At 40.8% G+C, this 15055-nt stretch overlaps 1 protein-coding gene across 1 annotated transcript; it reads right to left on the reverse strand.

Annotated features, from left to right (window-relative positions):
* Nucleotides 1-2905: 2905 nt before the first annotated feature.
* LOC134632040 (alpha-synuclein-like) lies at nucleotides 2906-13979 on the reverse strand. Its single transcript, XM_063480625.1, has 6 exons — nucleotides 13738-13979; nucleotides 13108-13292; nucleotides 12897-12926; nucleotides 9674-9816; nucleotides 4072-4143; nucleotides 2906-3552 (listed from the first exon to the last, which is right to left on the reverse strand). The coding sequence occupies exons 2-6, from the start codon at nucleotides 13226-13228 to the stop codon at nucleotides 3535-3537; spliced, it is 384 nt and encodes a 127-aa protein (XP_063336695.1). The 5' UTR covers nucleotides 13229-13292; nucleotides 13738-13979; the 3' UTR covers nucleotides 2906-3534.
* Nucleotides 13980-15055: the final 1076 nt, after the last annotated feature.

Below are 15055 nucleotides of genomic sequence, written 5' to 3' on the forward strand. Positions count from 1 at the left end.
TCCATTTGGGTCATTTTCATGCCCTCTAGCTGTTTCTCTGTTGATCTTTTTGCAAGCTCTCATCACTGCCAGTCAACTACATGCTGATCTGAGAGTGCAAGGTTATTGTGCTTACTCCTGTGCACCTTTAGGGAGTCACACTTGCTCATGTATCATCTGTTGTCCTCTTAAACATTAAAGACAGCTGCTACCTAGACCCGTCTCCATGTTGTGCTGATAGGAAGTCTGCTTTAGGAGGCAGACCAGCAACATCATGCCAGAGAAATCAGCTGAATTCTCTGGCTTTCTTTAGACTTTATTATTTAGATATGAGGTTTGATCAAAATCGCAATCTAGCTGATTTCTGCTTGGAAACTGTGGACTCCTGGATTTAATTAAATTAAAATCTGCTCGGGGTAGCTGGAGATTCAGCTCTAACTACCAGCGATGATTCTCCATGAGAAATTTGGAATTAGAAGTTGACCTTTGCTCCTGCAATGTTTGAGGACCATGATGGTTGGAGCCGGACTTCCAGCCAGCGGTCTTAGAATAGCAACGTCCCTGGAAAAGCCACCTGGACATGCCTGAGAAAAGGATCTTAAACAGAGACGTAAATCAGGTAAGCTTCCTCATTTTTATCGGTGTATTAGCGTTTGAGCACAGCTAATACACTGCTTGCCACTGGGTTACTGTTAAATGTGGACGGTGTGACAAAACTAAAACTCTGGCTGAGCTGAACGATAAAAATGGAGGATTATCAACTACAGCATGAAAAAACGTGTTGAGGAAACAGCAATATGAATGCTACTGTGTCTAGTGTTTAAGAAAAAAAGGTTAATAAAAATCTAAACAGCATTTAAAAATAGACAACTATTCCTGCTTTTTTTAGGCTCCTCCCACCAGATGGGCATGCAAGTACAAATATATATTTTTATCGTTATGGCCCACATGAAATCTGAACCACGCACGCTAGTTAAACTCCTGTGAATCTTATTTTCTTTTTACTGTTTTATAGTGCTCACCTGATTTGGTCCAAATGACCAGCCCCCAGAACATGTAGCCCACCCCAGCTTTAGCATGAATATGATGTATGCTTTTCATCAAATACATCATAAAACAGTGGGCTACTGCAGATGTAGACTGATGTGTCATGAACAATAAATACCCACCAAATCCTGCAGGACTGAAAGACATGCTGGCCTCAGTGTTGATGAAGAGTGCTGTCTCTCCAAGGAAACAAAATGCTGGAAGTGTTGATTGCAAGGACATGCCTTTGTGAGTGCACGTCTGTCTCTTTTTTTCTCTCCTCACACTCTCTAAAGCCTGCAGCTGGATGGCTGGCTACAGCACATTTTCAAGCCCAACATGGTTGTTCTGTTTAAACTGCATGCCAACATCTAATCCTAGATTATCTTTGATTACCAAAATCCTTAGAAGATACCGAAATCTCTTAAAGCGGAAACCAGTAATTGATGAGAACACAGTGTCCACCCCAGGATGGTTTCAGAACTCAGAGACTCACCAGCCAGTTTGAGTTCTTTATATTTATACAAGGCAGGATGGATCCAGTCTTTCATGTTGTCTACATCAAATTCTGACCCTACCATCAGGATGCTGCAGTTGAAATCAAGACTCATCAGACCCGACAATGTTTTTCATATCTTCTGTTGTTCAGTTTTAGTGAACCTGTGTGAATTTCAGCTTCGGTTTCCTTTTCTTAGTTGAGAGAATTGCAACCGGCGTGGTCTTCCTGCTGTAACCCATCTGCTCCAAGGTTTGATGTGTTTTGCCTTCAGAGATGGTCTTCTGCATATCTTGGCTGTACAGTAACCAGTGGTTATTTGAGTTTTTGTTGCTTTCCTATCAGCTCGAAGCAGTCTGGTCATTTTCCTCTGACCTCTGACGTAAACACCCACAGAACTTTCTCTTTTTTTGGTCATTCTCTGAAAATCCTCGAGACAGTTGTTTGAAAATCAGCAGCTTTTGAAATACTCAAACCAGCCCATCTGCCACCAATTACCACGCTGTGCTCAAAGTCACTCAGATCACCTTTCGTCCCTATTCTGAAGCTCAGTTTGAACTTCAGCAGGTCCTCTCAGCCATGTCTACATGCATAAATGCACTGAGTTGCTACCACGTAATTGGCTGATTAGATATTAGTGTTAATGAGCAGCTGAACACCTAATGAACTGTTCCTAATGAAGTGGCTGTCATCAGGGGGACTGACTGATTTTTGTCCCACTTTCAGTGAGAAAGTGAAGATGCTTTGACATCCAGCTTGTGAACCACAAGCTGGATGTCAAAGCATACACTGTTATTCACATAACATCGCTCATCACAATTTAAAAAATGCTCTCAACACATGTTTTTATTGTTATAGGTGAGCCAACTTACTTAAAGCTAGTCTACACACATATAGATATGGATCTATATAGATAGATTTGAATCTTTCAAATCAGATCACACTCCCTGCTACGGATTTTATTTTTTCCTGTCGTGACTACTGCGCTGTGTGTTGGCACGAGTCAGAGCTGACTTCACCGCATCCTGTTGGTGCAGAACACCGCAGCCCAGATCTTAGCTGGCACACAGATATGATTTGAACATATTACGCTGGTGCTTGCCAAATTACAGTGGCTGCCCATTATCTCCTGCATTCATTTTAAAGATGCATCTGTCACTTTTAAATAGCTTTGGCCTAATTATTCCTCAACTACCGACTAAAGGTGATTTGCCTTTTTGTTTCTTTTTACACTCTTTTATTTTAGACAATAGCTCTTTCTGTCCTTTTGTATTTAATTTGAGCAATGAAGCACAATTCTAAAAACATCATGGGCCTCACACTTTTACACATTTTATTCAACATTTAATTCCCATTAAATGAATATCAGTACCTTACATGCTCTCGGTTTTCAAAAGTCCATCCAATATGATATAGTATATCTGTTATATCAGTGACAACTTAAAAAATATGAAAAGCACAAATAGCTCAGCACTTTATAGTCCACCGCAAAAAACAGTGACAGTATACAGACAAAAATAGAGAATATTGTTCTGCTCCCATCTCAAACAGATCACTGTAAAGTGTTCATTTATATAGAGACACTTAGGTGTTTGTAGACTGCAGTATATTTCCATGTTTGAGTTACTGACATAGCCACACAGTTGACAAATATATAGACACACACACGCACACGCATAGACACACAGTGATCAGCTGGCTTTCTCAGTGGGAGGGAGTCACTGTAAATGACAGCTGGTCACAGAGGACACACACCTGAGGTCTCCTTCGAGACTGACGTTTAAAAGGCACACACCAACGCACACCAACACGTTCACGCGACATCTTTCGATCTTCACAACATTTACACGGATATTGTACAGACGTACGGGGCGGCACAGACGGAAACACACACACACACACACACACACACACACGCACACCGACGCTGAGCACAGACTCCATAAAGGACCAAAACGAGGCACAACGGGACTTGGCAGAGCAACATGGAATGTTTCGATCATTTATCCTCGACAGCGACGCTCCCCAGCAGGTTATTCGTCAGAGTCCTCCTGAAACAGGCCAAAAACAATAGAGGTCTGGATTTATCATCTGGGATGCAGATGACCTCCTGCGGTGCGATCGTTTTCACCTTGAAAGACGCATCTCTGTGCAGCTTAATGACATTACATCACAGAAACTGTGCAAAGTAACGGAGATAATGTTACACCACCCATTAAATGGTTTATTTATGAACTCTGGTGGCTGTCTGAAGGTGCTCACAGTCTGTCTTTGCCCTAAGCAGGATGTAACCTTTAAGCAAGTTGCCAGCAAATGCCAAATAATATATGAACCTTTCATTTGTTTAACAGAAATGTTGATGTAATTTAAAGATTATTGTCTTGGGTATGCCAAAGACACAGCGAGTTCCCGTGTCCCTGAGCTAACTATCCATTTGCTAAAGATGTGTTAAAACGAATGAATAGTTTTATACCGTAATACCTCTAATAAAACTTAGGTGAGGTTAACCTGCAAGACTTTATCAAATCAAGTGTGATTTGCAGCTAACACAGTCGGTGGGTGACCCTTACCTCTGTGACATCAGCAGGGTCGGTATCAACTGGTGACTCTGCCACATCCTGTACCGCTGAGGCATCGTCACTCTGGAGAAAGACCAGAAAAAAACCATTTTATTTTTATTTGTGCTCGATCTTTAAAATGCGACTGTATTTTAAAGTAGAAAACAGCAAGAAAAGTGAAAGAATAAAAAACATGGTGAAATATCCTGAGCTGTAGATGTGCTACTAACTGCATCCAACTGTCATTTCAAAGAAAAAAAAAATTACTGCCCTGGTATTAGAGACCGGCACTCAGAATGGTGGTCACTTTGAGCAAACATGCACAGCATGGGATTATTGCTGGGGAAAAGAAAGGTTCCTTGTGTAGACTCACAGACTACACTACACATCCAAAACCACTGCATGACGTCATGGTGTTTCATCCATCTTTTGTCCTGTGTGTGGTTCAGAATAAGTCTACAGGTGAGAAGCCAAAGGTGAGTCCTGCTCAATGGAAGCTCCAAACTGACACCTGATGCTTGCGTGACGCACAACAAACCCAAGGTTTTTTCAGCCCTGCCCGATAACAATGTTCACACATACACACAGGCCCCAGGATGACATGTGACATAGAAAAGGTGTAGCTAGTGAGGTTGTCCATTTTTTAACTCCGTTGCTTGTAGTGTGAACAAGCACAAGCCAAACCGAAGCCTAAAGACCCGACCTTCACTTTTAAATGTACTGATATTCCCATTTCCAGTTATTCAAATTGTTGGACACAGGAAAAACCTTGGAATAAGGATACGATAATGGGCATGATTGCACTATTTCCTTTACAAACTTTGCTTGGAGCCATTTTTAAGATCTGACACAATTTAATTACATCAAATTACATGTCTTTGACACCTTTGTCCAAAACAAATTACAGTCATTACATTCATTGTAACTACACCGGCTGTATTGCTGTGTCCTCCACATTTGTCACCCACATATGCTGTGGGACTACAATACCTCTGAGTGATCCCTTGAGCCTGCTTTTGTGTCTGCAGAAGGAATATTACATGACTGAAAGATTGGCGAAAGTAATTTAAAAGGACGTGTGAGGACATTTCTGTACAGTTTTCTACAGTCATCTATCTGAATATTTAAAATAAAAAATATTTGGGGTGGACTGACAGCATCAGCCCCTACGTGTTCTGCACGTAGTGGCAAAATCAACAGGAAACCTGTTGATTTTGTTAATGAGTCACAAAATCCACTAAGGAGGAGGTCAGGATGAAGTGGTGGGTCAGCAAAACATTTGTCTTCTTCCAGCACTTAACATTGCGTTTTTAAAGCTGCTGTGCCTGTGACACGGAAAACCATGTCACAGGCACACTGAAAATGAAGCTCCTGTAATTGTGGTTATTGTCATTTAAAATCTTCAGACCACCAATGAGTTGATCTGAAGGGGCGGTCTTCTAATTCATCTGTGTGTGACTGAGCTAAAAACTTTGAAAAGTATAAAACAAAAGACTGAATGTAAACAACGTGCACAGTGCACTGTGCTTCAGCTTTGTTCGCGGATGCATTAAAAGGTGCTCGTGCTCATTTCACAACTTTCATTACGAGCGGCGGTCACTGTGATTGCTAAAAGCGGGACAAGGATGAGGCGTGAAACGCTAATGAAGACTGGGCGAGGGGTGGGTGATGTCTCCTATTTTCCCTTGATTGCATTGTGCCATTGAACTGACCTTCCTTAATGGGGAGTGGTCACATTGCACTGAGATGAAAGGCTGATGTGAGGTGCTCCAGTTACTGCACCCTGTCCTCCTGCTGTTGCATTTAACACCACCCATCAAGCCTCCATCTGTTCCCCTTATGGAGCCGGAGACATTCACTGTAACAGTGAATTCTACCTTGTCTTTTTGCTGCGATCAGACTCAACTTTGGGCAAAAGTTTTACACAGAAATTTGCTTCATATATCTCAGTGATGCAATATTGTGTGAATCTACTAAAGCGATAGCTCTCTTGGGACCACGTTGTATTGTTTCAGAGCAATTTTCAAGCAAAAACTGCTTTACGTGAAACGGCAACTTTTATCGCACGCGGCTGAAAAGATTTCATCAATAAGATGCGTTTATTGAGACCATTTTCCCCTCTGCCCAACGCCACGTTTTCTACTACGCTGCCCACCCCTCGCCTCATTTTCTTCTCCCACTATCCTCATCACTTCTCTCTTGTCATGATATGACTCACCAGCAGATGATGAATTGGCGGAACAACCAGATGAGGAGATTAATCAAAACTCAGCATCCCACCATCCTCTGTTTGTGGATCTGTGTGTGTCTATGTGTATGTATCAGCCACAGGAGGGAATCACTGATGGACTCTCTCAACCTGGCATCAATTTTTAAATAAAATCAATATTAATGAAGTTTAATGGCTGAGCCGGCTGGAAATGATGCTTAAATGAGGACAATCTGATGCTCTCTTCTTTTTAGTTTCTCACTGGGAAGAGTCCCTGTGTGTGGATAGATAGATAGATAGATAGATAGATAGATAGATAGATAGATAGATAGATAGATAGATAGATAGATAGATACTTTATTAATCTCACAATAAAGTAAAAATAAGGGGGGCAAAAATGTACATGTGCACTATAAATCTAAGGTCAATTTGAAGAAGATATAAAAAAAAGTACAAAAGTCTACATGTGGAATGTTATGCCTGACAGGTGAGTTCACCTGACACAGAAAAAGAAAAGTTATTGTACAGATATATAGAGAACGGAAGCATGGTTGAATGTGTGTGTGTGTGTAGTTACAGTGTGCAGAAATGTATATGCACGATTCTTCCTTTAGACTGAATATTTATCTCGCTGCTTCAATAAAACAACTTCTGTGAAAGATGAAAGGTTCAGAGAGGATGTTGCCGGCCAATTCTGTCTTTTCATAAAAAAATCAGATGCTCTAGGTTTTTTTTGTTTTTTTTTGCCAGCAACAAAAGATGAAAGCAGTAAAAAAAAAAAAAGCTGCCGAAAAACCCTTTCTACCCTTTCAGTTGTTGCCACCGGCAGGAGAAATCGCTCAATGATTTCTTTGGTATCTTATCTTTCCAGTGGGTACTTATTTGCTAATCACACCCAATTAAGGCTGAGTTAAAGAAATGTGTGCATGTGTGTGCATGCTGTTGTTAAATTGCTGTTATGGATTCCCCCGTGTTTCGTAACTAATTAAGGGAAGAGAGAGCATCACAACAAACGTTCGACAAAGTCTCTGCGTTGCCCTGGGAAATATTTGGCCGGCTTGTTATTTCCTGCTACTCGCAGCAGCGTTATGAGAGAGGAGGATAATTATTGCAGGCAAATTTAACGCTGCCGTCAGAAAAGCACAATTTAACACCTTATTAATCCAGATATATAACAGTGTAAGTTCAGGAGAGTGTAACTGCTGTGTGTTGACAACAAAAGTGGTGACAGCTTTTTTTCTTTCCTTTTCTGCTGCTTATGCTGAAGTTTCTCTTTTGGAGTGCTAAAGAGTTTCAACGTTAATGTGAGCTGGTGTGAAGCAGAAGTGCAAAAGTGAAGATCTAAAGTTGCAATTAATTTAATTTTGCTGTTTCTGTTCAGGGATTCTTGCAAAAACACATCAAGATCTAACAGCGTTGACAAATGTTAAGTATTTATTTTTTTTTAGGAATAACTTGTGAAAGTAATTAAAAAGAGCAGTTAGCTTCACTTTTCTGACCATGTTTACTTTATTTCTGGTGTGCTGCTGTATTATCTTTGTCCTATCAATGTATATGAAGAACCTAGACACACTAATGCTGACGCTTAAAAGTGAAATCATTTCGGAAGTGACTTAAACCTGAATTCTTTCTCACGGCCAGCAGGGGGCGACTTGTCTGGTTGCAAGAAGTCTGACACTCTCTAGAAGCCTATGGGAAAATGCATCCACTTCTCACTGGATCTTTGACCTCAGCTAACGCTATCCTAATCAGATAATTGTCTCAAACCTTATTTTCAAGTCATTTTTAATTTGTCATGGTGTTTATTTTCAAAGTATGGGTCAATTTAAAGTAAAATATGCAGTAAAACAAGGGCATGATTTATGGTGTAGCTATCTTGTGTCCTTATGTTCTCAATCAAGCCTTCCTCTTGCCTGTGACATCAGATTAAAAAAAAAATACAACAAACTACATGCTACAGTAATGTATCATGGGTTAATAGTTAACTTTTTCTACGCAGGTGTAAGATTGCGACATTAACACAACCATAAGATTTTGTTCCAAAGCGCTTTTAGTGAAATCAAAAGGCTACTTGTAATTTCAGAAAAATTTTTGTCTTAACTGGTGGTTTAGGCCCTACCCATACAAAGGTTGCTCTCAAAATCTCAGTCTAAAGGCAAAGAGAGACATGTATAAAAGGACGGTGGCAAAATACACAATCACAGAACCCACTGAAAGGGCAAAAGAAGAGTCATACTTTATATTTGACTTGTGTCTCAGCAGTAAATGGTTTGCTACGGTAAACCGCCTTCGCCTTTTCCTCCTACTGTGACAAACGAAGGCCAGACTGACTGATGAAAAACACAGGAAAACTAACAATATGTAACACCTTCCATTTCAGAGAAGAAATATGAGAATTGATGACAAATGACTCAAGGTCAGGAGGCCATTTGGCACAGTAATGGGTTATAGCTTGCGGCCACAACATGAAATGGAGGGATGTGCTGGGCTCCAAATGACATTTCCTGCGGTGTGTTTTAACTGCGTGCATATAGGGTATATTGATTTGGCCGTGGGGAAGCGTAAGCGTCCATAAAGTTCGGTCATGCATGCTAAAATTAAAACTCTAAGACACATGGATGTGTTATGAGTAACTGAAAATTGCAAAATTATCAAAAATTTCTTGGTGAGGAAAAGAAAAGTCTGGAAAACTCCAGAGTCCCTTGGAATTTGTCTAGAGCCATAAAATTAAAAGTCACTTATCATCTTGTAATTGTAATGTCTAAAACTCAAACCCTGAAGACCTAAAAGTAATAAGTAGCACAAACAAATAGAAAATTGAATCTCATTCATCTGTCCATCCATTCTCTTCCACTTATTCGATTCAGGGTAGTGGGAGGAGCCTATCCCAGCTTCCATAGGGCGAGGTACATCCAGGACAGGTGCCCAGTTTGTTGCAGGGATTAGTTACACCAATTTATTTAGCCACGCTAACATACACGCTAATGTTTGTGGCCTTCATCATAGCATGAAACAAGGAGGTCGTATCCTTCATTTGTATAGTTCCATCTGCCAGATGATGGTTTAAAATTGGTGTAACTGTGTAATCACGGTTTGTGTTTGTGCTACCTATTAGCTTTGGGTATTCAATGCTAGAGTTATATATGCCGACTGTATTGAGAAGATTGCATCCTCTTCAGAGACTGCAATATCTAAAACTTTGTAAACCACACCGTTTTATATACATATATATATACCTGAGCTATGCACAGATTTTTACACCAGATCCAACCCCAAAGATCAAACCAGTGATCTTTAGCTCTTTAGGCAAATTTGTAACCCACACTACAGACTCTATATACGTGTCTTATATATTGTAATATCAGTTCTTATACTGATATAGAAAAACACAGTCTTCTTTCTTACCTGTTTGGCCGGGTCCTTCTTGACCAGTCCGGTGGCAGCGGCGATGGTGCCCGCGCCCTCCACGGTTTTCTGGGCCACGGCAGTAACTCCAGTAACCACTGCTCCACCCACTTGAGAAACTCCAGACACTGTTTTACCTGCAACTGTAGGGATGAAAGGAGGAGAATAGAGGATGTATCTCTATAGAGCCACAACAATATGTACACACACACACACACACACACATATATATATATGTATATGTATATATATATATACATATATATACATATACATATACGTATATATATATATATGTATATATATATATATATATATATATATATATATATATACATACATATATATGTGTGTGCAATGTTCCTTCTAATTTTTCATGTGTCTGAGCGAACACACAAACTCCCTGAGCGGTCCCTTGGACCACTGTGAGCAACATTAGACGTGTGCACTGTGGTCACCCCAGCATCGAATCCATCCAAGTTACATGGTTTATTAAAATAATCAAATTACAGCATTTACATTTATGTTCGACTACTTTTAAACTGCTTTAGCCCACTTACAATGAAAATGTAAAAAAATCTAGTCATTGACCTGTGTAGTATGTTAAGACTATTGGAAGTAAAAATAACTTGAACTCCAATTTCAAAACACAACTTTCTTTTTTTTTTTTTTTTTATAAAGCTCTGACTTGTATTATGAGTCTGTGGTCTTGGAGAGAGTCCTGTAACTCTCTGTCTGCCAAATACAATATATAATGACCAATGTTGGGCAATTAATTATATAGTTACTTCTTCAAAAAAGTAACTCAGTTTAGCAGACAACAAAGTTTTTTGCAGCTATTTTTTTTTAAATGCAGCCAAGGCATTTTTAAATAAACATTTCAAACTATTTACAGAACAATCAGCTGTTCCGCATCAAATCTGATGCCACACAAATTATTTGTGCCACTCCAAAAAATAATTTCTGTCCACTATGAGATAAAGGAGAACAACAGCCTGATACCTGCAGGCCTGACAACAGGAGATGTATCACTCCTGTAACACCTGTAACATTCAGCAGTCGCCTCATTGTTCTGACACACACAACAAAACTATTGACTACACTACACACTAACTACACAAGATTTGCGCTAAACGTCTCAAATCTCTCACATCTCCAAACACCGCCGTCACTCCTAAACCCCCCCCCTCTCCCTCCTCCAACCGTTTCTTAACAACTAGATGCCACGTTGCCATATCATTTTTTGATTGGTCGACATGGTACTTTTTGGACGAATAGGAAAGGGGGAGCGGGGGGTTTGGTTTTTGCTGACAGGCGGATAGTGCTTTCGAGCCTTTTTTCTTATAAAACGCTGTTTTTACCGTTTCTTCCCGCAGTAAATATAAACAACGATAGTATTCAGGAAGAAACCAAACATTGCATTTTTTTAATCACAACTCTGGTTTTACATGGCCTATCAACACAATTTAAAAACTGGTATAAAGTCCACACTTTTTCCGTCAATTGTTCCGTCTGTCCTGCTCACATCTCCAATGGTTGTACACGTTGTCATTAACGTGGCTTCACTCCACACCAGCCACGCCGCTTTGCTAGCTAAAACTCCGGTGTCGGCACATAAGGACGCTGTCATAGCCTGTCAACGACGTTGATTGGCTGCGTATATACGAATGTGAATCGCATCATTGGCTGGACTATGGGAAAAGGTGGCATCGTTCTAATCCCATACGGGAGCAGCCAGTCACTAACACTGCACAACAGAATTGTTAAAGTATTAATTTTAATTTCAATTCAGGTTAGATTTTTTTTGTGCGCAGCGCAGATTTTCTGTGCGCAGAGACCGTGGCAGCAGTGCGCAATTGCGCACGTGCGCAGCTTAGAGGGAACATTGTGTGTGTGTGTGTGTGTGTGTGTGTGTGTGTGTGTGTGTGTGTGTGTGTGTGTGAATATATATATGAACAAGATCCAGAAAGGCCACTGCCTTCTCTGGGTGTGAGCTTGTTTGATAGCACATCTAACTTGCACATCTGGACGATATCTTTTTTGAAATTGTCTTGCTTATTTCTGCAAGATAATCCCAGAACACACTGTCACACTACTAAAAAACAAACAAACAGAAAACAAAGTCTTGATGGGAAGAATGGGAACACTTTTTACTTCCAAAACTACAGCAATTACATTTGTTTAGTGGCAACAGCATGTCCCAGTCAACTGTTGCCAATAATAATTTTCTTTGGAAACGGTGGTGTAAATAAACGTACTTGCTTTGCCTGCGGTGTTATTTAAAACAGGATCATCACCTGACATATCATTTTGAGCAAAGCACGGTTGTGTAACATGCCAGCTCAACTGGTTTTACATATAAGGTTGAATTATATGCAAAGCGTTCCAGTATGCGTCTTGCAGAGTGTTTTAGTGAGATCTCTTTGTGAAATTAAGATTGAAAATGTCATTAAAAACTGACGTGTGGGCCACCAAGCACCAAACCTTCTGCTGTCTGTTTGATGTCTTGCTTAAGTATTCCCTACAGCAACACTGGAAATCGAAAGTCCAATGTTGGCCCACAATTTAAATATGAGGAATTTGTAATGCTAATTTGAATGAATTTAAGGCTTTCAGTGACTTTGCAAAACAGTTAAGAACTGTTCAGATTGCCGTGTAGTCAACTCTGAGGTGATGTTTGCTTTGTCTTAATTGGCAGTGAGCCAAAATGTGGCTTACAGGGACGCAGCAGTGCTACATGGGATAATTAGTCAAGTCGTGGGTACTCATAGGGCATTAGATTGGTCTGTGCGGACCACCTGAAAGCAGATTATCAGATCATCTAATGTGCATCGCTCAGTCCCACTGGAAGCAAAGATCCCTTGTCCACCTTCACAATAAATAAGACATCACGCTGTTGTGTTTTCCTCTCATAATCCCACCTGCCTACAAAAGCACAGCCATTTCCCTGAACGCCTACAGCAGACGGCCTCCTTCTGCTTCTCTGTATTCCATGTATGAGAAATGGCAAGGCATAGCCTGTGGGGGATTAGACGGTTTGTGTTGAGTTAAACAGTGAAATATAACCCCAACCTACAGAGTTACAGTACAGCTCTCTTACTGACCACCTGTGGATTTGGATAGATTACCTTTTCTAACAGCTTGAGCCAAACCAAAAGTCAGACTGAATTCAGAAAACGGGTAAAGTCATGCAGAGAGGCAGTGAAATAATGTATGCTGTTACCTGTTGTGACTCCGTCCTTTGTTTTAGTACCTGTAACAACATACAGGTGGAGGTCAATTAGAAATATAACAAACAAATTCCCTGTTTAATTCAGTAATCAGCCTATAATAGAAGTAATTATACTAATATTAGTGAATTAGTAGCATTGGAAAGGTCCCGTCGATTTTTTCTGGCAACACTGTCACCAATAAAATTAAAATCCAGAACTCACCGACATACATAACCCCGTCTTTCGTCATCTCAGCCGCTCCGGTCACTCCCTGCTTGGTTTTCTCGGCCGCTGCCACGACCCCGTCCTTGGCTTTAGAGAAACCCTTCATTAACGCGTCCATGGCTGCTCGATTGGCTCCCGATGTATTTATTTATTTATTTTACGCACACACAGCTGTGAGGGTGCTGAAAACAGGAACAGTGAGAAAGCACACTGGGATGAAATGAAACGCCCGATATTAAAAAGAAAGAAACACACACACACACACACACACGATGCCACCGCCCTTCTTCTTTCCCCTCCGACAGGTTTGCCAAGCCAATATCGCCGGCTGAAATATTTGTGCAAATGTGGGTTTCAGCCCATACAAGCAGCTGTGCTCTGAGGCTGCTGGAAATCCCACCTGTAGGAACTGCTGGTCACAGCCTTTGTTAAGCATCCATGAATGGATGAATGGATTTTACTATAAATTGAAATAACCGGAATAGAGAACGGATCTATTGTGTTGGATTGTGTGATAAAAATGCATAAATAAATAAATAACTGTGCAGATGTTAACAGCATCAAATGGACGATTTTAACACATTTTAAGATAAGGGCGATGGATACACGAGCTGTGGGTTCACGCACCTGTTTGCTTCAACTTCCTCTGAGGAGAGAGAGAAGGTGCTGAATCTTCCGGGATGACAGTGAAGCTTTACCCAAAGAGCAGGAGAAGAGGGGTGTAAAACAAAAGGACGGGTTATTGTCTCCAAACTTCAACTAGTCTAAAGAAAACGGCTAAAACAGACCGACGGAGGGACGAGGACAGACAGACAGACGGGTTCGACAGGCGCCTCCTGCAGACGAGGGAGAAGGAGCGACTAAACCCCGCGATGCTTACGAGAGAGCAGAGACGCTCCACTGCCTGTCTGTAACACGCTCACTCCCTCACTCACTCACTCACTCACTCACTCTCTCACACACACACACACACACACACACACACACACACACACACACACACACACACACACACACACACACACACAAAGATTACGTAGCGCTTTCTGCACGTAGGTTGCCCACAGCGTGTAGGTGCAGCAGGCTCTTTAAAAATCTCCAGTCGGCTCAATACATCTGTGGCCAAACTACCAATTAGTGGCAGTGTAATTATGCAAGAGAACACTGGTGGGCTTTTCACTGTGAGCACCATGTTAACTGCAGCTGCACAGCTGGTCCGTCATCAACTGTTTGCATTGGAGGCCTAAATCGCCCCCCTCCCCAATTTTTACTTTATTTTAAAAAATGTTTTTCGCTTTTGTTTAAGTAAGTAAAAATTATAGAATCAAATAGCCTATGATTTGTAAATAATAGGTGTGGGTTTTTGCAGGAAGTTAGGGTTGGCCCACTTTGTGAATGCTGTAAGTGCCTTTAAAATCCATTATCGGTTTAAAAACTCACACTTCTGACTTATGACGCGATTATTTGATCCTTTGTGAGGAGACATTACAGTTTTTGCCCATTGCTTGAACACTATAAACCCATGCTTAGACTAAAGTAACACAACTTGAAGCTTTTGTTACCATACCTCAAACACATGTACCCATTCCTTAAGCAAAAGCGCTGCTTTGCACTCTAGTTGCAATTATGCAACACACTTACTCCTTTATGCAACACACATGGTCCTGCATACTACACTCTATTTCATACATAAGACACTTCGTTCAAAAATGAAATTTCAGGGTGCCATTTGGAAAACACATGTATCCAAAATATAAAACACATCGGGTAATTGCAACCACTCAAATACATACCTGAATGCACTTACTTGCAAAACTGAACACCAATTAGCCAACTACAAAAAGCCCTCAGTTTAGCCATTTCAAGAACTTTGCAAGCATGGATGGAGGGAGAGCAAGAGGAAGAGAAGGAAGAGGAGGTGGAGGTCGAAGAGGCCATGCACGGA

This window comes from Pelmatolapia mariae, linkage group LG7 (assembly GCF_036321145.2).
Source record: "Pelmatolapia mariae isolate MD_Pm_ZW linkage group LG7, Pm_UMD_F_2, whole genome shotgun sequence".
NCBI lineage: Eukaryota > Metazoa > Chordata > Actinopteri > Cichliformes > Cichlidae > Pelmatolapia > Pelmatolapia mariae.

Bases quoted from the DNA above. Each gene is read 5' to 3' on its own strand.
- LOC134632040 (XM_063480625.1), bottom strand. From the start codon at position 13,228: ATGGACGCGTTAATGAAGGGTTTCTCTAAAGCCAAGGACGGGGTCGTG. The intron at 12,927-13,107 runs GTGAGTTCTGGA...ATGTTGTTACAG, and splicing joins AGACGGGGTTATGTATGTCG to GTACTAAAACAAAGGACGGA. The intron at 9,817-12,896 runs GTAACAGCATAC...TCATCCCTACAG, and splicing joins AAAGGACGGAGTCACAACAG to TTGCAGGTAAAACAGTGTCT.